Source organism: Eschrichtius robustus, chromosome 11 (genome assembly GCF_028021215.1).
Source record: "Eschrichtius robustus isolate mEscRob2 chromosome 11, mEscRob2.pri, whole genome shotgun sequence".
NCBI lineage: Eukaryota > Metazoa > Chordata > Mammalia > Artiodactyla > Eschrichtiidae > Eschrichtius > Eschrichtius robustus.
In genome coordinates, this window is record NC_090834.1 from 111,519,907 (window position 1) to 111,540,574 (window position 20,668).

General features: G+C 54.4%; 1 protein-coding gene across 2 annotated transcripts in view; it reads right to left on the minus strand.

Moving 5' to 3' along the window:
* Positions 1-20,668, minus strand: part of SHANK2 (SH3 and multiple ankyrin repeat domains 2) — a 457,530-nt gene that overhangs the window by 240,358 nt on the left and 196,504 nt on the right. For both annotated transcript variants that reach the window (XM_068555086.1, XM_068555087.1), the window contains one exon: positions 18,720-18,833. In XM_068555086.1, the coding sequence (XP_068411187.1) occupies positions 18,720-18,833 (114 nt within the window). The remainder of the gene's footprint in view (positions 1-18,719; positions 18,834-20,668) is intronic.

Sequence of the window (20,668 nt, forward strand, 5' to 3'; positions counted from 1 at the left end):
TTCTCAGGCACTGGGAGGAAGAGCCTCACAAATGAAAAGACAAGCCAGCGAGCAAGACCCCTAGGGGATGAGACTAGGACAGCTCTGTTTTTATTGGGGAGAAAAGAGTCAGGGAAGGAATCACAGGGTGTAGGAGCAGGGGTGGAAGGGAAGTAGGCATTCAGCCTGCCAGTGTCCATTTCCTCCTTCTGGGGAAACACACTTAGCCCAAGTTTAGTGTATGTGCCCTCTGAGGATGGGCATGGGATCCTGGTCTGGTGAATGGGTCCAGCCTACTCCCTTGGTCACATGACTTAAATCAGTTCATCGAGACCCAATCCTGAAACTTCTCTCATGATGATTGGGAAAGAGGCACTCTCACTCTCCTTCTATGGCTGCTAAAATAGTTGAACCTTAACCTGGTGCTGCTGGTGGCCACCTCCACATGTTACAGGGAGAGCCCGCCAAAGAGCAGAATTCATACAGAGGACGCCAGAGAAAAGGGATGGAAAGAGAGCTTCCTGATGCTCTCTGAACACCTGGATCCAGCCATGCCTGAAGCTCTTATTCTTGACCTTTAAAGCTATTATGTTTCCTTTTTGGCTCCAGCCAGGTTGAGCTTGATTTTTATCATTTGTAACCAAGAGGCCTGATGGATATGAGAAGGTAATATTCCATGCTTCAGGACACAGGTTCTGACCTGGTAAGAGGTCCAGGATCTCAGAAGATGGTGAGAAATCTGATGGAACTTTGGAACCCCCAGCCAGGGCCCCCAGGGTGGCTGGTATAAGTGTGCAGGCACTGACTCACCTTGGGCAAGTCCCTTCCACTCTACAAGCCTCAGTTTCTCCGTGTGTGAATAAAATTTTTTCTTACTTAAAGCATCCCCCCCCCCCAACTGTGCTCAAACGACATATCACGTCTTGCATCCTGAGCTGCTCTGGGTGAGGTGGGGGTGGCGGTGGTGGAGGGGAGGTTGTCCAGATGCGGTGCGCACTATGAAAACAGGAAGAAGGCTGTTCCTTAGGACATACTATGGCAAAGTGGCCAGCTGTCTACCCCAACATCAGTTCTCCACTTTTTCCGCAGGTTGTCTGGAATAAAGGCTATAACGCTCAGCCTTCCTTAAGATTATGTTGTGGCCAATAGTTGGAAGAATAGTGGACACTTTGCATGTCCTTAAAAAGAGGGAGCGTGGTTTTGTGTCTTCTCCTTTCCTCTGCTGGAATGTGGATGCAATGGGTGGAATCTAAGCAGCTGCATTGAATCATGAGGAAGCCTGTTAAGGATGATGGAGCAGCAAGACGGGAGAAGCTTAGATCCTCAAGCACCCAGAGCCCCCACCCCAGCGTCAGACCATCTTCCTCTGTCTCCTCTAATATGACAGAGAAACAAACCTCTACCTCATTTAAGCCATGGTTCTTGTACGTTTTCCTGTCACGTCGAGATGCTCCAGCTGAGGAGGAGGGAGATGGTAAAGGGGAGAAGGGTCTCTTCTTTCAAGATACAAATGTCTGGATTTTGACACTAATTGGAAAGCATCCTACGTATTAGAGTTCTCCAGCCAGGCCTCACTTGTACATCTCCAGGCCCAGACCTAAATCACTAAAATACTTTCTACTCCTAAGCAACCACTCTTTCTCAGATGGGTTCTCGTCATGGGTTTAATCAAACCATAGAACCCGCATGTGGAAATAAAGGCTCCTGGGAGTATATGGGGCAGCTGTGCCCGTGGCTGCTCCCACAGGTGGGGGGGGGGGGGTTGTTCCTCACTTGTTAAAATGTACCTGTCGATTTCCTTTTTGTTTCATAACAACTCCATTTTGTCACTCTAATTTTAGTGGCAATGTTTTTGTTCCAATCAGCAATCATTTTGGAAAAGTAGGCTGCTGGAAGAGTTCTTGGCATACAAAATGACAAGCAATTTTTAAACGGCATAAGACTGATGATTTTTAACCACACTGAATTCTAAATCTGTTTCGGGCTGGTTAACTCTCGTTAGAAAATAACGAGCTCTTTCAGATTGCTGTCCGTTCTGCTAGCTCCAACGTGGCAGGCATGTGTGGTGGGCCTCCTGGGCGCTGGCCTGGATCACTGGGAGGCAGCAGGCAGGGTCCCTGCCCTGGGGAGCAGCGCACAGTCAGGGGACGGGGACACACATGCGGGGAAGTGACACAGCAGGTGCCCACCTGAGGGCTGGGCTTCGTGCACCACATGCTGGCTGCAGAGAAGATGCCAGGCCAGGTGGGGCGAGGGCATCACTGCAGCCTTCCAGCCCACACTCCTGCCCCAGCTCCGGGAGGCACCAGCCACACTGACCTCACTCTTCAGAGTCAAAATTCCAGGCTGTGGCGAAGCCTGGCAGGTCTTCAAAAAGTGAAACATAGAATTACCATATGACCCAGCAATTCCTCTCCTAGGCGTGTCCCCCAAAGAACTGAAAACAGGGACCCAACCCAACACTTACACATGTTCATAACAGCCGAAAGAGTGGAAACAACCCAAACGTCCATCGATGGATGAATGGATAAATAAAATGTGGCATATCCATACAATGGGATCTTATTCAGCGCTAAAAAGGAATGATGCACTGATTTATGCTACAACATGGGTGAACTTTCAAAACTTTACACTAGGTGAAGGAAGCAAGACACAAAGGACCACATATTATGTGGTCCCTTTCACATGAAATGTATAGAAAAGGGAAATCTATGGAGACAGAAAGTAGATTAGGGGGACGATGAAAATGTTCTAAAATTAGACGGTGGTGATGGTTGCACAGGTAGGTGGGTATTCTAAACGCCACAGAATTGTCCAATTTAAAATGGTTCATTCTGGGGACTTCCCTGGCGGTCAGGTCCAGTGGTTAAGACTTCACCTTCCAATGCAGGGGGTACAGGTTCGATCCCTGGTCTGGGAGCTGGGATCCCACATGCCTCGGGGCCAAAAAACCAAAACATAAAACAGAAGCAGTATTGTAACAAATTCAACAAAGACTTTAAAAATGTTCCATATCAAAAAAGTCTTTAAAAAAAAAAGTGTTAAAAAAAAAATAAAATGGTTCATTTTACGTTATGTGAATTTCACTTGAATTTAAACACATCTGAAAAAAAGATTCCAGAACATTCTGCCCAGGGCTCTGCTTGGCCACCACTGCCTTCCCTCCGAGCCCATACTCCTCGGGTCACCACCTCGGATGCTCTGGGTCTCTCCTGCCCGACCCTGCAGGGCCCTGGGCCGAGAAGCAGCGGCGGGGTGGGGTGATGGAGACAAAATACACAGGCCTAGTTCTGCGCCGCGGTGGCCACTTGCCAGCTCGGGGACCCGAGAAAGCTGCAGAGCTTCTTGGAGCCTTGGTTTCCTTCCTAGTAAACTGGAGAGAGTCACACGTCCCGGGGCCCCATTGTGTAAGGTGAGCTCCCTGCCTGCTGTCTGTAAGTGCAGGGGCCACGCCTGGTGGTGGATTCATTCAGGGAGTTGGTACTGACCTGGCAAGGGATCTACACCAGACCCGGAATTGCTGACAAAATGGCAAGCGAGGCAGACAAGGTCCCTGCTGTTACTCAGGGGACAGAGGAGGAACAGATAGACCCCAACCAGCCAAGGAGTTTCATGCTACCAAGAGGAGGGCAGGGTGGGACCTTGATGCAGTGTCTGAGCTGAAATCAGAGGCCGGGAAGGAGCGAGCTAGTGGCAAGGGCAGTGGAGCTGGGAACAGCGCGGGAACAGAATGTGCGGGCCAAGCTCCCGAGAAGGGGTACGGGCACACGGGCGACGGGCCTCAGAGCAGGCCCTGTTCTAGCGGAGGGGCTGGTCTCAGCGGGAGAGAGCCCCGCCCCCTACCCCCCCCCCCACATCTCCCGAGTGGGCGGGCACCACACTGCGCTCCTGATTGGCTCAACAAGCAAAGGGAGGGAGCAGCCATGGGTGGGGGGGTTTCCTGGGCCGGAGAGCAGGGCTGCGGAAGCCTCAGGCCTTGGGGAGCTCGGAGAGGGAGGAGGGACAGGGGGCCTTCCCTCTGCACCCTGGGCCTCTGTGACCCGCCATCCCGGATTCACGGAGCCTGTGCAGGGCCCTGCACGCAGAGCTCGCAGACTGCAAACAGCAGACAGCCGAACGCGCCACGATTGTTGCTAGGACGGGAGGAGGCAGGGAGAGCTTCCAGGGGGAGGCGCCCTTGGATCAGGCTTGGTGGAGAAGCAGGGTTTGCCAGGAGGAAGAGTACGCGCTCGGGAGCGGAGCCCGGGGCGCGGGCCCCACGCTGGCTGCGCGGGTCTCGGGGAGGAAGCTTCGCGCTCCTTACCGCCTGCGGTGCAAAGCCGGCGGCAGGGCTGCTGCTGGTCCCCAGCTGGCCAGCCCTGGTGTGCACACTGCGAGTCCCGGCCACACTGGGGGACGCAGCGGCTCACCCTGGGCCCAGGAGGCCACCCTGCGGCCGGACCCTGACTGCCGTGCAGCAATGGACCGGGGCCCCTGCGCCACGAGGAGACGCCAGGTGCCTCTGCGGGGGTCACGTGAGTTCTCGCCAGGCCCAGCAGGACCGTCTGCGGGCGAAGGGACCGAGCACAGAGAGGGCAGGTGACGTCCCCAGGTCACTGGGCCAAGCCGGGGTCCCCACCAGTGCAGAGCCACGGACATCCCAGCAGCTCTGCCCCTGCGGGGAGCCCCTCCAGGCAGACCCTGAGGGTGGAGGCGTGACCCTCAGGCATGAAGGGTCACCGGACACGAGTCCAAAGGTGACAGACCTGGCCCCGTTCAGCCAAGCAATGCCCCAGGACCTGGACTTGTCCTGTCGGTGCCAAGTCCCCGCCAGTGTCCGGGAGGCAGGTCTCCAGTGTGGCAGCAGAGGGCGCCGCGCTGAGCACCCGGCGTGCTGGGTGCTGCCGCCCTGAGCCTCTGGGGCTCCCTGCGGGGTTTGTTCACCCTGGTTAAAAGTCCCTCTTTCCGGGCTTCCCTGCTGGCGCAGTGGTTGAGGGTCTGCCTGCCAATGCAGGAGACACGGGTTCGAGCCCTGTCCCGGGAAGATCCCACATGCTGCGGAGCAACTAAGCCCGTGTGCCACAACTACTGAGGCTGTGCTCTAGCGCCTGTGAGCCACAACTCCTGAACCCCGCACACCTAGAGCCCCTGCTCCACAAGAAGAGAAGCCACTGCAGTGAGAAGCCCATGCACTGCAACAAAGAGTAGCCCCTGCGCCCAGCACTGAATACCCAACGCAGCCAAAAATAAATAAATTTATTAAAAAAAAAAAAAGTCCCTCTTTCCCCTCCTGTAACTCAGGGGTGGGCTCTCCTCCGTGGAATCCAGGCCCCCCACCCCAGGTGTCGGCCAGTGCGAGGGGGTTGGGGTGAATGAATGAATGAGTGGGTGAATGACCGGCCCCGAGGCTCTGGTCTCCCGTACCGAGGGAGCACGTCCTAACACACGGACCCGCCAGGCCTCTGCTGCCGGCAATAAGTAGGGCAGCCCCGTGCACCTGGCAGCCGGCAAGTGACACCAGCTGCCCTTCTTCGCTCTCACAAGTGTCCCCGTTCGGATGATAAATGATGCGGTCACCCTGGCAGTGAGACTCCTTCTAGGAGCGTCCACGAGAAAAGCCGGGAGCTTCAGGAATAAGAAGTAGGTCAGATCATCGCTGGGCTTCTGTCTCTGTGCCAGGGCTCAAGGACAGCTCGGCCCCAAAGCCACGCGGGACCCGCACGTTTACCTGAGTGGGTGTTCAAGGGGCACACCGTGCAGCCAGGGCCCTCGGCGGGGGCTCCTTGAGCCTCTGGAAGAGTCCACGGCACTGTGTGTATGCACACACATGTGAGCACATGTGCACACATATGGTGCACCATGCAGGCATGCGTGTGTACGTGTGTGTGTGCAGCTCTCATTGACCCTCACTGAGGTCTGTGACCCCTGCCCCCAATGCTCTGATCTGTGCCAGTGGGAGAGGCTCCAACACACATGGCGTCCTGCAGACCCGGGAGGCTGCAGGCACGAGGCTGCCCCCATTTCCCACCCCGACGCGGGTCACGGAGGGGACCACTGTGAGGGTGTGACCTCTGGGTGGCATGTCACAGCAGGTGGGTGGCACGACCTGGGCCGCCATCTCTGATGGGCAGCGTGCAATGGGGGATCAGGTCAGATAAAGCTCTGGTCTAGGGGAGAGAGAAAGTTCTAGTTTCCACTCCAGTGTCCTGCATGTGGGATCAGAGCTTGGCCTTCTCTCCTGTTCTTTCCTTGGGTGTCCTTCCAGGAAAAAGAGCCACCAGCCCAGCCCCTGCTCCAATAATAAAATCTAGGAACACGACGCAGGCTTGGGGAGGCCCTCGGGGCGACTGCTAACATTGCTACTGATCTGCTTGGATGGGAACTTTCGGAGCCCATCAAGGTCATGGTCAGGCACTGTCGAGATTAGCTGTCCGGCTAAATTATTTGACAACCCCTCCCCCTCCCCCACTGCTGGCCCTAAAAGACCCATTTGGATGGACGTCATCGTGCTGAGAAGGCCAGTGAGCCCGGGTCCCAGCGTGACTGCCAGGAAGTTACTTAACCTGTAGTGTCCTTCTCTGTAAAATGGGTCCTTTGTATCCCGCAGAAGACACTTGGGAAAAAGAACCGGCACTTTGAGAAGTTGTAACCATTTGCAAATCAGAAGCACTGCGGTGACAAGGAAAGTGACCTTGATGTCAGTTTTCTTAGCACTAATCAGAAGGTGGGCCTTCCCTCTCCTTAGAAAAAGGCTCCCAAAGAGTCCTCCCTGCTCCGACTTCAGTCCCTCCTCCCCACACAGCACCCCAGGGGTTAACAGGCTCACGGGACCCTCCACTGGTCCTGAAAGGAGGGGAGGGAGGGATGCGGGCAGCCCCACGGGCAGAGGGCACTGATCAGAGACACGGAGGCTGGGGCGTGCTCTGGGGCCACACTCCCCACTGGCTGGTGCTAAAGATGCAAGGGCAGCTGGCTCCCTGGGCACCTGACAAAGGTGCTCAGCCCGGGGGCGCTCCACGGAGAAGCCCAGGGGCGGCTCCTCTGCACACATGGAGGGCAAACTGAGAACCTTCTGGATTCGGGTGAAGGGCACATTTGCATCTCGGCTAAATAAGCAGGGGCCGCTGGGGCACATTCGCCACGGTCAACAGCTGTGCCGAGTTGGACCACGTTCCTGGGGGACCTGGCTGCATTCGGCAATGATTTCTCCACACAGATCTCTAATGGAGACAACCTGGAGCCGGGGCTCCCGCTGCAGGGGGGGCACTGGAGCCTGTGCCCAGTCGCAACAGGCTCTTGCAGCCTGGCTACCACTCCGCGCCCATCCTAGCAGGTGGTTCATGGTGCAGGTCAGCCTGGCCCACTGCAGTCAGCACGGCCACTGCTGAGCCGAGTTTAGAGCCCTGTCCTTGGGCGGGGGGAGGTTGGAGGGTGCATCAATAATACGTAGTCCCTGTGGCCAAATCCCAACCTCAGCTGAGCTGCAGGAAAAAACTCCCAATGCGCCGCAGTCCGTGCCATCAGGAATTAGGAAACCCTGGGTGTTTTCAAAACAAGGTGCCTTTCTTTAAAGATGGCAGCCCTCTGGAGGGTGACGATCTCTGAGTATGAGCACAAAACGCGTGCCCTCGGGCACCAGGTGGAGGCAGGTGGTGGCATATCCAAGTCAGCAGAGCCGCTAGGAAAGTTGAGGGACCCAGTGCAAAATGAAAATGGGGGTGGGGTGGGGAGGGTGTGCAAAAACGATGAAGAATTCTAGGATGGCGACTTGGGAGCGTTAAAGAGGCGAGGGCCTGTGCAGCGGCGGGTCTCGCCTGCCCATGAAGCCAGTCCCTGCTGATTTGAGAAAAGGTGTATTCTATGTCCCCAAGTCCCCTGCCCCGAGGGCTGTGGGCAGGTCCTATCTTTAGGGAGCCGCAGAGAGCTGCAACCCGAGAGGACCCTTGGGGACTCCCTGAAGGAGATAGACGGGATACAGTCAGATGTCTGTCCCGGACGTCAGTGCAGTTCTAGGGCTGAAGACAGAGAAGAGGTGGCTTCACGCTGGGCAATGTACCAGGGCAAGTTGATTAAAGGCGACGCATCCTGAGGACATGGACACAGAGCTTTTACACTGTGGGACTTCCCTGGTGGTGCAGTGGTTAAGAATCCGCCTGCCAATGCAGGGGACATGGGTTCGAGCCCTGGTCCGGGAAGATCCCACGTGCCGCGGAGCGACTAAGCCCGTGCGCCACAACTACTGAGCCTGCGAGCCACAACTACTGAGCCCAAGTGCTGCAACTATTGAAGCCCGTGAGCCTAGAGCCCGTGCTCTGCAACAAGAGAAGCCGCTGCAACAAGCCCGCACACTGCAATGAAGAGTAGCCCCCGCTCAGCGCAAGTAGAGAAAGCCCGCGCGCAGCAACAAAGACCCAATGCAGCCAAAAAAAAAAAAAAAAATTGTGAGGCTGCTCGCTGAAGTGCTACTTGCAATAGCAAAGCGGGTAGCTGGATAGCCAGTGTCATGTCAGTGTCACATCAATGACATCAGTGATGGACATTGTCCATCGATGGCTCAACCACGACGGCTTCCAGAAATGGTGTTTCAGAAGACTGTTTTCAATCCATGACACCATGTCCTTTGTCACTTGGGAAAGAGAAAAAGTAGGATCCATAATTTAAAAGGATGCATTCAACTTTGTTTAATATGCATTTTTACTCAAAGAAGGACCAAAATTTAGGGTGGGGATTATCAATGTGGGGTAGGATTATGAGTGATTTTTGTTTTCTTCTTTATACCTTTCTGTGTTTTCCAAATTCATTGCAGGACCAGACACGACGAGTATGATAACATGTTAATTTAAAAAGTGAATGCCTCTCCAAAGATTATGCGCAAACGGCCGATAAGCACATAAAAAGATGCTCAACATCACTGGTCATCAGGGAAGTGCAGATCGAAACCACAGTGAGATACCACCTCACACCCACTAGCATGGTTATAACCAAAAAAACCAGAAATAGGTGTTGGCAAGGACAGGGAGAAATCAGAACTCTCATACACCGCTGGAGGGAATGGAAAATGGAAAACAGTCTGGCAGTTCCTCAAAAGGTGAAACAGAGTTACCATGTGACCCAGCAATTCCACTCCTAGGTGTGCCCAAAAAGAACTGAAAACAAGTGTTCAAACCGAAACTTTTACACGAATGTTCACAGCAGTACTAATTCAAAAGCCAAAAAGCAGAAACCCAAATGTCCATCAACTGATGAATGGATCAACAAAACGTGGTCTACATTTACAAGGAAATATTATCCAGCCTGAAAAAGAAATGAAATTCTGACACCTGCTGCAATATGGATGAACCTTGAAAACATTACACTAAAGCAAGTCAGTCACCAAAGCCTGCATATAGTAGCCTTCCATTTATAGGAAACGTCCAGGATGGGCAAATCCGTGGAGACAGGAAGTAGATGAGTGACTGCTAGGGGCTGGGGGAAGTGGGGGATGGGGAGTGATTGCTAATGGGACAGGTTTCTTTCTGGGGTGATGAAAATGTTCTGGAATTAGATAGTGGTGATGTTTGCACAACCTTGAGACTAGACTAAAAACCACTGAATTCTACACTTTAAAAGGGTAAGTCTCATGGTTTGAGAAGTTCATCTCAGTTTAAGGAGATAGAAAGGTGGCTGCCATGTCTGAAGTCCTTCAGATCGTAGAGGGAAGTAAAATGAGGCAGAAAAGGTTTGAACGTCCAGCACTGATCTTACACCTGATTTGATTAACCACTTTTTTTTTTTTTTGCTGCGCCACGTGGCATGTGGGATCCTCGTTCCCCGACCAGGGATCGAACCCATGCCCCCTGAAGTGGAAGTGCGGAGTCTTAACCACTGGACCGCCAGGGAATTCCCTTGTTTAACCACTTGGAAGCTTCTGGAAGCTGCATTTGCTGAATATGACTGCTAACTCTCGATTTACGTCTGTGGATGGTGCCCAAGCTGCCACTTCCTGCCCTGTCTCCTTGGCTCCCCGGTGCCAGGTCCTCTAGGAACCCGGGCTCCTCCTCCTCCTGGCGTCCCCAAGCCCACAGACCCTGCCCGGCTGGGGACAGGGGACATTCAGAGCGTCCTCCCAGATGCCTTCCTTGGCTGTATGATTTGTTGAAGCAGGAGGCTGGCCCTTACACATCTCCTTTACATATGCATGTCTTACATTTAATCTGCCAACGTGAGAGTTCATCTTTCCCAGCATGCAGCCCCCATAAGCCAATGTTTATTCATTATCCCCGGATCTGTTTCCTATCGTCTATTTCAGAGGAGGCAAAAACAACATCTTAACTCAATAACAGAGCACCATATGATGCTTTCGTTCTCCAAAATGAGCCACGGCTCACTCTGGGGGGTAGCCCTTGGGTCCTGTCTGTGTCCCAGCTAGAAGGGGGCTCCTGGCCTGACTAACCATCCCTAAACTGGGTGCCCAGGGAGAGGCCGTGGGTCTGTCCTCAATAGAATGACAGATGGCAGGTCAGTGGCCACCTGCACATACTGGGAGCAGCTCATTCATCCCACCTCTTGCAGGGCATGACAACACCCGTCTTCTGGGGCCCCCAAGAGGCCAAGTCACTCATGACAGGGACAAGGGGGATGGGGCAGTCGACTGCTCAAGCAGGATGCCGTGACCCCAGCGCCACTCCGCCAGCTCTGCGGGGTGGGGTGGGGGTCCAGTTCCCTGTATTTGCAGCAGGGGAGGACAGGCAGAGACGGAGGCCACTGTGCCTCTGGGTCAGTTGACGGGACTGCTCCCTGAACAATCTCCAGCAGCCAGACCCGAAGACACCCTGGCCTGGGATGTCAACGACGCTGGTCTTTTCTTAGGTATCATAGTAGCCCACTGCCTTCCCTGCTGTCCGCAAACTCAATGGTTTTAAAGAGATCTCATCCAGTAGAGCTGGGGAGGTTTAAAGTGGGAGAGGCTCCACGACTGGAATTGGGGTGAGCTGTGTATGAGAGGGAGAATGGGTATTTACACCACCCTCATGCAAGGTCCACCCATCTACCTATCCGTCCGTCCATCTGTCCATCCATCCACCCATCTGTCTGTCCATCCATCCACCCATTCATCCATCCACTCATCCCTCCATCTCTCCCATCAATCCATCCATCCATCCATCTGTCCGTCCATCCATCCACCCATTCAACCATCCACCCATCCATCCATCCACCCAACCTCCCATTCATCCAACCACCCATCCCTCCATCTCTCCATCAATCCATCCATCCGTCCATCTGTCCATCCGTCCATCCACCCAAACCTTCACCCATCTATCCATTCACCCATCCACTCATCCATCCCAGAAGTACTTTCTCAGCACCTGCTCCATTTCAGGCCCCACGTCCAGTATGGGGAACACCAGTGTGAACCAGCTGTATCCTCCTGGTTCTTTGCCCTCACAGAGGACAATACACCTTGGTCAACTGACCTTACAAACCGTATTTACAAACTAACTTACAGGCCCTCTCCTTCCATCCCCTTGGCTTGCACCAAGTGTACTGATGAAATCTGCCCCAGAGCAGAGGACAGCCCTGGGGCTGACCCTGAGTGGCTTCCAAATGCTGGTGGGTCAGCGTGCAGCCTGGGCAGGGAACAGTCTCGGGACAGAGAGCACGGTCACTGCCCTCGACTCAGACAGAAGAACAGCCCCACTGGGGATGGGATTGTGTGACAGGAAGTGGGGGGGGAGGCGTCTGCAAAGTCCCACGTGGAGCAGAGCACGGCACATGGCTACCACTCTTCACCACCATCACAGACTGAACTGTATCCCCAGATTCGTGTGTTGATGCCCTAACCCCCACTATGACTGTATTTGGAAATACGGTCTTTAGGGAGGTGATTAGAGTTAAATGAGGTCATAAGTGTGGACCCTCATCCAATAGAACTGGTGTCCTTACAAGAAGAGGGAGAGACACCGGGAATGTGCCAGCACACATAAAGGCCACGTTAGGACACGGGGAGAAGATGGCTGTCTACACACCGAGGAGAGAGGCCTCAGGAGGAACCAGCCCTGCCAACACCTGGATCTCAGATTCCAGCCTCCAGAACTCTGGGAGATAAATATCTGTTGCTTAAGCCCCCGGTCTGTGGTATTTTGTCATGGCAGCCCTTTCCTGCCCACTGCAATCCACACAGGTGGCCCACGGTGGGAGTTAAGAGTGTCCCCCACCCCCGTGAGAATCTCGGTGACACCCGCCCCCCCTCCCCCCAGAACACTGGCCCGTAGTGACCACCACTGTGCCAGGCGACTAGGGACAGAGCTGCAGACACCACATCCTGTAGCATCAGGAGGGGCCGTGGGGAAGGAGGGCAGGGCTGGTACCAGCATCAGCAGGTTGCCATGGTAACCAGGGGCAGGCCATCGCTGCTGCGGGGAGGGGAGAGGGCCTGGGTCCCAGAGTGACGTGAAGGACTGAATCCTCCCAACGGAAGCAGACAGACCTGGCAGATATCTATTTTGGGGGCGAGCCCGAGTGTGCAAACTGGTGTTTAAAACACAGAGCAGCTGCTTGGAGACAACGGCACACACACCAAGGCGGTGAGGCTCCAAGTGTATTTTAATAAAATGGCGTAAAAGAAAGAAGGGGGGAGGCTGTATGCTTCTGCCACAGTTGTTTAACAAAAACACAATCATTAGCAGCCAGGACAATGAGTCCCCATATTGATTTTATGTTCCGTTAGGGAACAGCGTGTAACTCCTTCGGAAGCCTGCTCTTTTGTCTCTTATTAGTATTTTAAATTACAGTTGTGCTAATAGAGGCATTTGCCTGTATTTTTAAATGTTCTAAAGATAACAAAAACATTCCATTTTGGAACCGATCGTGCCCACTGTGACATGTTGCAGACGGTTCACACGCACCTGACTAATGGGACGCCTGTTTCATAGCGGGGACCGCGCTGGCCGCTGCCCCGTGGCTCCAACCAGAGCTGCCCAGAGGTGCGGTGACAGCTCCCACCCCTGCCTTGTCTCCCAGGGTGAAGGCGGGTCACGGCAGTGGCCTCCGCCCCTGGTCAAAGAGCCCAGACGCTCTGGCCTCCCAGCTGAAGGGGAGGCTGCAGTCGTGGCCCGCAGAAGCCCAGCGCCCCTCCTTTGCTGGTCAAGCACCAGACTGGCCTTGGCATTGCCCTCCTCCCGCAGCCCTGCCCAGGCCCGGCAGGTCACACGAGCACACCCATGCCCCAGCCGCAGAGAATGGTTCTACACGTGACCCAAGTCAACCTAATCAGGGCCAGTCCTGGGACACCTGCAGAGGAGGCAGGGGAGACCCAATTTCCCTCTCTCCCAATCCCTCTTTCTCTCTGCTGGACCTGGATCTAGCCCAGGGTTCCCAGGGGCCAGCCTGAGAGGTGAGCCGGCCAGAGAATAAAGCCTTCAGGCATGCAGGATACCTCTGCCCAGCCCAGCCCAGACCCTGGCGTAGCCCTTGAGCCCCCGGGCTGGACCCAGGCTGCAGGCCTGATGGGCTGGAAGGGAGGACCTCAGGGCACGCTGCCGCCAGAGGGGGCTTCCGTGCCAGGACAGACTCCTGGGAGGACCTGGGCCGGGGCTGCTGGGCCCCATGTCCGCTCACCATCCCGCCCCCAAACTTGAGGCGGCCTGAAGACGGCAACTGAGAGTTTTGGGGTGAACCCTGCGGTGGGGTAAAGGTAGGTCTCTGGTGGGCCTTGGGGTGTCCAGCGGGGGAGGCTCCAGAAGGCGGCCCAGAGCAGCCCCCCTGGCTTGGGGGTTGCAGGAGACCCTGGGCTTCACTCAACACCTTCCTGGGGTGGGATCACTTGGGTCTGGGTCACACGGGGCGCTCTGTGCTGAAGATGAAGGCCAGCCGTGGCCTTGGGCATCGTTCCCATCAGGTCACGGCAACTGAAACCAAAGATGAGCTGGATTCCCGTTCGCTGGGAGCGAGGAAACAAACACTCAAACACCCGTCTGAGCTTCAGGGACCGTTTGGATTCTGGGTGGGGCTCAAAGAGCAGGGATCTCGCTGTCAGCAGAGGGGCCCCCGATGGGCTGGGCATCCCACCGCGCTGTGGAGAAGGACCCGGAGCAGAGGTCTGTACCATGGCCCCAGCTCCCTCCTAAGGTGAGCGAGACTGCGCAGGTGTTTGCAATAGTGGGGCAGTGGGGTGGGCCGGGACAACTTTCAAGTAGACACAGAACTGGTGTGAAGACCTGAGCATCTCACCAATGCCACGGGCGACTACGTGGAATTGCTGTTTCCTATCAGCTTTGCGCCCCTCCCCGCAGCTCTGGCGGAGGAGGGTGGCCTCATGGAACTCAGAGCTGGCCAGTCCTCTCTGGGGTCACCTTGGCCGCCTCTGGAATGCAGGGGGCAGGGGCTGTTAGACCAAGACCCACAGGGCTGGGTGGAGGTGGGACAAGCAAGCATGATAAGGACCCACTCCTGCTGTCCAGGGTACCACATGCCCTCAGAGAGCATCCAGGTGGCTGGTACTGCACCACTGTTATCGGGGCACCAACTCTGTAGATACCCATGATAAACGTGCGATGGGTGTGTGGGGAGGGGCGTGTACATAATTAACTGTCCGTCTCCTCCAAATTGCCACCCTCCACGCACACACAGTAACGCCGTCACCCGTGGCACCTCGCTGTCAATTCTCTGGGCTGATGCACGCAAAGAGGTGAGATTTTATAAATCGGACTCACCTCCGTCTCTCCTGCACAGAAACAAAATATCCTGCAACTATGCTGCTTCCGCCTGACCCTGTGCACACATCACCTTCACGTCCTTCCCAGGTGAAGGGAAGACTATGCAGAGCCGTTGAGTCACCTGTGCCAGCTGGGAGGCAGCGGAACTGAGAAGGAGCCTGGGCCAGCCCTGAGTCCCCATTGCTCCGGGCGGACGCGCACCAGGATTAATCAGTGGTGGTGGGACTCCAGGAGCCCAAGCCGGGCACTCCGTGGGGAGGCTGCCCGGATGTGGGGCTAGGACGGAGCACAGAGCATTAGAAGTTTCAAAGAACGGCTCACGGCCCAGCCTGGTGCTGAGATGTGGGTGCTTGTGTGTAAATCCCGGGCTTACTTCCTGCCCTGCTTATTCCACAGGCCGGATGAGGCTTTCCACGGAGGAATGCCTGTTGGAAACACACATGGTCCTAAGAAATCAGAACCAAGGTTAAATGAGCAAGTGCATCACTTGTTGAATAAATAACCACCACGCTCTTCATGGAACCGAGTGGAGCTTATTATCAACGAATCAGCCAACGATCAGGGGCCAACGTTTCAGTCTGCTCTTGGCTACCCTTGGCCTCTGATCTTTGTCATCAGGCGGCGAGAAATCAGCTGGTCCCACTCACAGGTATAAAGTGCCCCGAGCAGGTTTCTCCATCCTGCTGGTCCTTCCTGGAACCATTCACCTGTCATTTAGTGCACGTGAGTGAGATCTGCCAGCTAAATGTTCACTTTACAATCTATAAAAGTGGTCCTACACAAAAGAGAAAGCTTCTAAGGGCTCAAACCAGCCAACTCTATATGGAAGGAGCTTGCTGCATGGAAACATTTAAAAAATATTTTCTGCACATGAGTGAGATCTGCCAGCTAAATGTTCACTTTACAATCTATAAAAGTGGTCCTACACAAAAGAGAAAGCTTCTAAGGGCTCAAACCAGCCAACTCTGTATGGAAGGAGCTTGCTGCATGGAAACATTTAAAAAATATTTTCTGCCATCTTTTGGATTCTATGTATATTCAACACAGTTTTCAACATTAAAAAAACAGGCGCTATAAAAAGTGCTAATTGTGAAAGCAAAGAATGGAGAAATTGGACTTCATTTAAAAATTTTAAAAACCTTGTTAAAAGACACAGAAATGAAAAGGCTAAGTCACAGGCTGGGAAAAATATGTGCAACATATATCTAACCAAGTACTGATAAGTAGACTCTGTAAAGGACTCCTACAAGCCAATGATGGAAAGATAAACAGCCCAATTAAAAATGGACAAAAGACTCGAACCGATACTTCTCAAGAGAAGCTATACATAAGGTAAGAAAGCACACGAAAAGGTGTTTAATAACAGTAGTCATCAGAAAAGTGCAAATTATACCTGCAGTAAGATATTCTCCACACCCATTAAGAATGGCTGAAATTAAACAGACTGGTGTTAACCAAATGTCGCTGAGAAGTGGAGCCACTGAAACGCGCACACACTGGGGGATGGGAGTACGAGAAGGCATATAGCAGTTTGGACAACTGTTTGGCAGTTTCTTATAAAATTAAACACCCTCCTACCTTGTGACCCAGTAGTTCCGCCCCTCGGTGTTTCTCCAAGAGAAAGGAAAACACGTCTGGAGAAAGAGTCGCACGATAACGTTCACAGCAGCTTAAGTGACGAGCCCTGACTGAGAAGCAATCCAAACATCCATCACCAGGAGCATGAATAAACATACTGGGGTATAAACATACCGCGGAACACTCTTCTTCGGCAACAGAAATTTACAGAGCACTGATTTACAGCCCGGCAATAGCATTCAGCTGCGTGAAAGACACCGGGCTCAGGGGTATGTGCTGTAGGTTCCGGCTCTGAAATTCAACAGCAGGCTGAACTGAGCTCTGGTGACAAACTGAAACCGAGCAGGACCCTGTGGGGACTTCCTGGAGACAGAACCCCCCCCCCACCCCTCGTGTAGCTTGCCTCTCATTTGTAGAAAAGCTTTAGCTTCCCAGGCCCTCCCCGAGTTCCAAAGAGCAAATGTAATCAGAGAAGTACAACACCAAAGGGAAACAGTCAAGCAAGACAAAATAATAATAGTTTAGCCGTAAAACAAAGTCAAGGACCTTTAGTTCCTCCTCAGGGGCTGTAGATTATATCCTGAGTCCCTGAGTTGTTTTGCAGATACTAAAATGCCCACCAGGTGGAGGACGTTAATTGCATGCTGACCACCAGCACGTAGACCCCAGACTGAATGGAACCAGAAGGTTGATGACTGAGATTCCTGAAACATCACCCTGTTACCTCACCACCAATCAATCAGCGAATTGTGTACCAGCCGACCACATACCCCATGACTCTCTCCCTCAGGCGATCTTTCAAAACCCTTCCCTGAGAGCCTTCAGGGCGTTTGGGGCTTTTGAACATAAGCTGCCCATTCTCCTTGCCGGCCTCACATCAGACACGTGCAATAAACACTGCCCTCTTCCTTCACCACAACCTGGTATTAGTAGATTGGCTGGGCTGCACGTCGGGTGAATGAACCCAGCTTTGGTTCGGTAACAAAATCAGAACCATGGTTGCCTCCTGTTGGGAGGTGGGTGACTGGAAAGTGGCCTGAGAGACCTTTCTGGGGTGACGGACAGGTTTCACCTCTTAATTGCAGTTGGAGACACAGGAGTAGACGTTTGTCAAAATGCACTGAACTCTTCTATAACCTGTGCATTTTTTACCACACGTAAACCATACCTTTATAAAAGACGATGTTAAGTCACGATCTCAGAAAGCCCAAGGCAAACAGAACCCAACAGGAACCACTCTGGACTCTCCCCCACCCTAAAATCCAGCTCAAATCCCATCTCCTTTGCACTGTTCTCTCCCTCCACCCCACTCCACCCCAGGTCACAGCAGTGCCTCCCTCCTCTGGCCAATAATCCACATCATAAGTAGAGTTACGGTGTTCATATTTACCATCCTTAGTAGACAGAGGATGGTCCCCCCCCAAAAGATGCCCATGTTCGAATCCCCCGTGCCTGTGAGTACATGACCTTACAAGGCAAGAGGGAATTAAGCTTTCTAATCAGTTTAGCCTGAACTGGGTCCTCCAGGTGGGGCCAATCTGACCACATGAGACCTAAAAACTGGAGGAAGAGGAGGCAAAAGGGAGGGTCAGAGAGATGCGGCCTGAGACCTGGCCCACGACTGCAGGCTTTGAGGACAGAGGAGGGGCCCCCAGCCAAGGGATGCTGTGACCTCCAGAACCTGGAAAAGGCAAAGGAATGAACTGTTCCCTAGAGGTTCCGGAAAGGAACACAGCCCAACTGGCACCATGATGAGACTGCCCAAGGATGCAGCAAAGCCATCGGCCACAAAGCGAACGTGGCCACTTCTGACAGATGCACCATGAGTCTGGGATTCTACCAGAAGCCAGCAGGGCATGCATAGACCAGGCTCTTAGAAGAACCTAGTGCTTTGTGTGTCTCCACCTCTCCTACTGGTTTCTCAATACCGTTTTATGTAAGTGGTTTCCTCCTACCATTTCAATCAATCCAATCTTGTGGCAATCGCTTTCAGGCCGAGCGTCAGCAGGGGCTGTGTCTGGGAGTTCGGCGAGGTGCTGCAGTGATATGCCTCAGGCCTGTTTCGAGCAGTTTTCACTGAGACAGCAAACCTCGAGTCCTCAGGCAGGGCACGGCAGGGGCCGGCGGGGAAACGCGAAGCTGCCCGTTTATGATGTCGGCGTGAGAGATCGATAAAGCAGTGTCAAGCACTTACTCTCCCCCCAAAGCCCTTTTCCGACGGCTAGAACGCACGCTCCAAGTTTCCTGGCACATGCACAGACCAACATTTTAACTCAAAGCTTCCAGGCTGCCCTGCAACCGATTTCTGGTTTGGACAAAGCCCAGTGGGATGGCGTCCACCGCTCGGAGGATCAGAGAAGCCCTCGGTCCGAAACTCAGCCTTGCTCGGTAACCGCACACCTGCCCGTACCCGCCACGCGCTCTATGTCAGCAACGACGCCGACCCCAGGCCGGACAGAGGTGGACAGACGAGGGTGGGGTCCGCCTTACCTGCCGGGCTGTCCTTGGGCTTGCACTGGACCTCCTCCACACACTCAGCTGGGAACCATCCGATGTGGCCGCGGGCGCTGCCTTCCCAGAAGCCCGCTTCACCGATGCTCAGAACTAGAGACAGGGGAAGGGGGAGGGGTTAGTGGGCGGGGCTTGGAGGGTGTGGGGTGCGGATGCAGGGGGGAGGGGCCGGCGGCTCTGGTCCATTTGCTGGCTGACAGAGCCTCCTTCAGCCGCCCGGCAAAGTGTCCCTCGGAGGGGGCACTGCAGAGCCTCTGAGCCCCCAGGTCCCCTCTGCCCGTTAGGCCTGGGGGAGAGGATGCAAGCGCCGGGCGTCCTGGCGTCCTCGTATCTCACAGCGCTCGGCATGTGGCCACTGTGTCCCGTCTGTCGGGTCCCAGCTGAGACGGGAGAGTGGGACCTCCGAGTCCCCACCATCAGTTATTTCAGGTGTCAGAGTCGGGGGACAGGCCACCCTGATGAAGAGAAGCAACCATGAGGTCGTGTCGGCCCCTCTGGAGCTGGGGGAGGAGAGGCCAAGAGTCCAGGCCCACAGGATCTTTGAAATTAGTTTGAGAAAGGAGAATTCACAGCAGGAGACAGGGAAGCAGCCTGCCTGGCAGCTACAAGATACTACCCGGACTTGAAGTGCAAGGGCAGGCTGGTCGATGCCCCATGGGCAGTCCCGGGCTTCTGGCTGGCTTATTAATGAAGAACCTGAGGATTATGTCGGTGCCACAAGCAGCAGGGGGCCACTGCACAGTGAAAACGCCAAGTCAAGGGTCGTGGGACAGACACAGCTGCCCCGCCTGCAGGGCTGAGGGCGCTGGGTTTCCCCCTTCCTCGGCTCAGTGCTGGGTGCACAGAGGGCCTCACGGACGCCCACTGCGGGGTATGAAGCGTATTCATTTTCAAACTGGACCGATGCCGAGCGTGGGTGAGCAATGCAAACCCAAAGACACGAGGTCCCAAGTGCTGCCCAGGCACTGCTTGGACAAATATTTTGGTTGTAAGGGTCAGGCTCGCAGGGGTGAGGTAGGGGAGGGTCTCTGTCTCTTAGGCCTGTGATGCTGGGCTGGGGGCACACCTCCACCCCAAAGCCCTGGCTCCCTCAGAGTGTATCTGTGCAGTGGGAGGTTAGTATAATCTCTGCACATCTTAACCTTTTGTAAATTACTCAGGACCCCCAGGCACCAGAACTGCAGAGAAGAGATCCTGGCCACAGAAATGCCTCCTTCCATCCCTCATCTCAATCTCAAAGGCCAGATTTATAAAGGACACCTGGACCCATGAGTTTTGAAGGTCAACAGCACAGAGTACGTCAGCTTTAGAAGTCTTTGCCTAATAATTTGAAGAAATGGCCTAAAGGGAACAGACAGGCAACCTCCTTGAGGACCAGTACGATCGTAATCGCTTGACCCATTTTCTCCAAAAATCAATGCTGGCCCCTTACACTCAGTGCAGCCCAGCTGACCGGGATGTACACCACGGCGGCCCAGCGGAACCCAGATGTGAGAGAGTCGTCTCGGAGCGCTGCCCTGGATGGCAAGCGGGGGACAGGGACCCGCCCAGGCGCTGTCCAGCTACTGGAGCGGCCTGGCTGACCGCCAAGGGTCCACGTAGAAACTCGTGGTGGGGACCGTGCATCTGCCTCTCGTCTCTCCAGGCAATGTCAAGGCCACACACTTGGGCACAGCCAAGTGACGCCGGCACCAAGCCGACTGCAGGGGTGAGCGACTCAGAGAGACAAAGGGGGCTGGGCTCGAAGTCCAGACAAACTAGACCGGAACCCCCATCCCCAGGTAGGCAGCTGTGGGAGCCTTGCCCCAAGTTACCATGTAACTCAGACAGGGGTCTTTTATGGGCTGGATCCTGTCCCCGATATTCCTCTGTTGGAGTCCTGAGCCCCAGCAGCTGAGATTGTGACTGTGCTTGCAGATGGGGTCTTT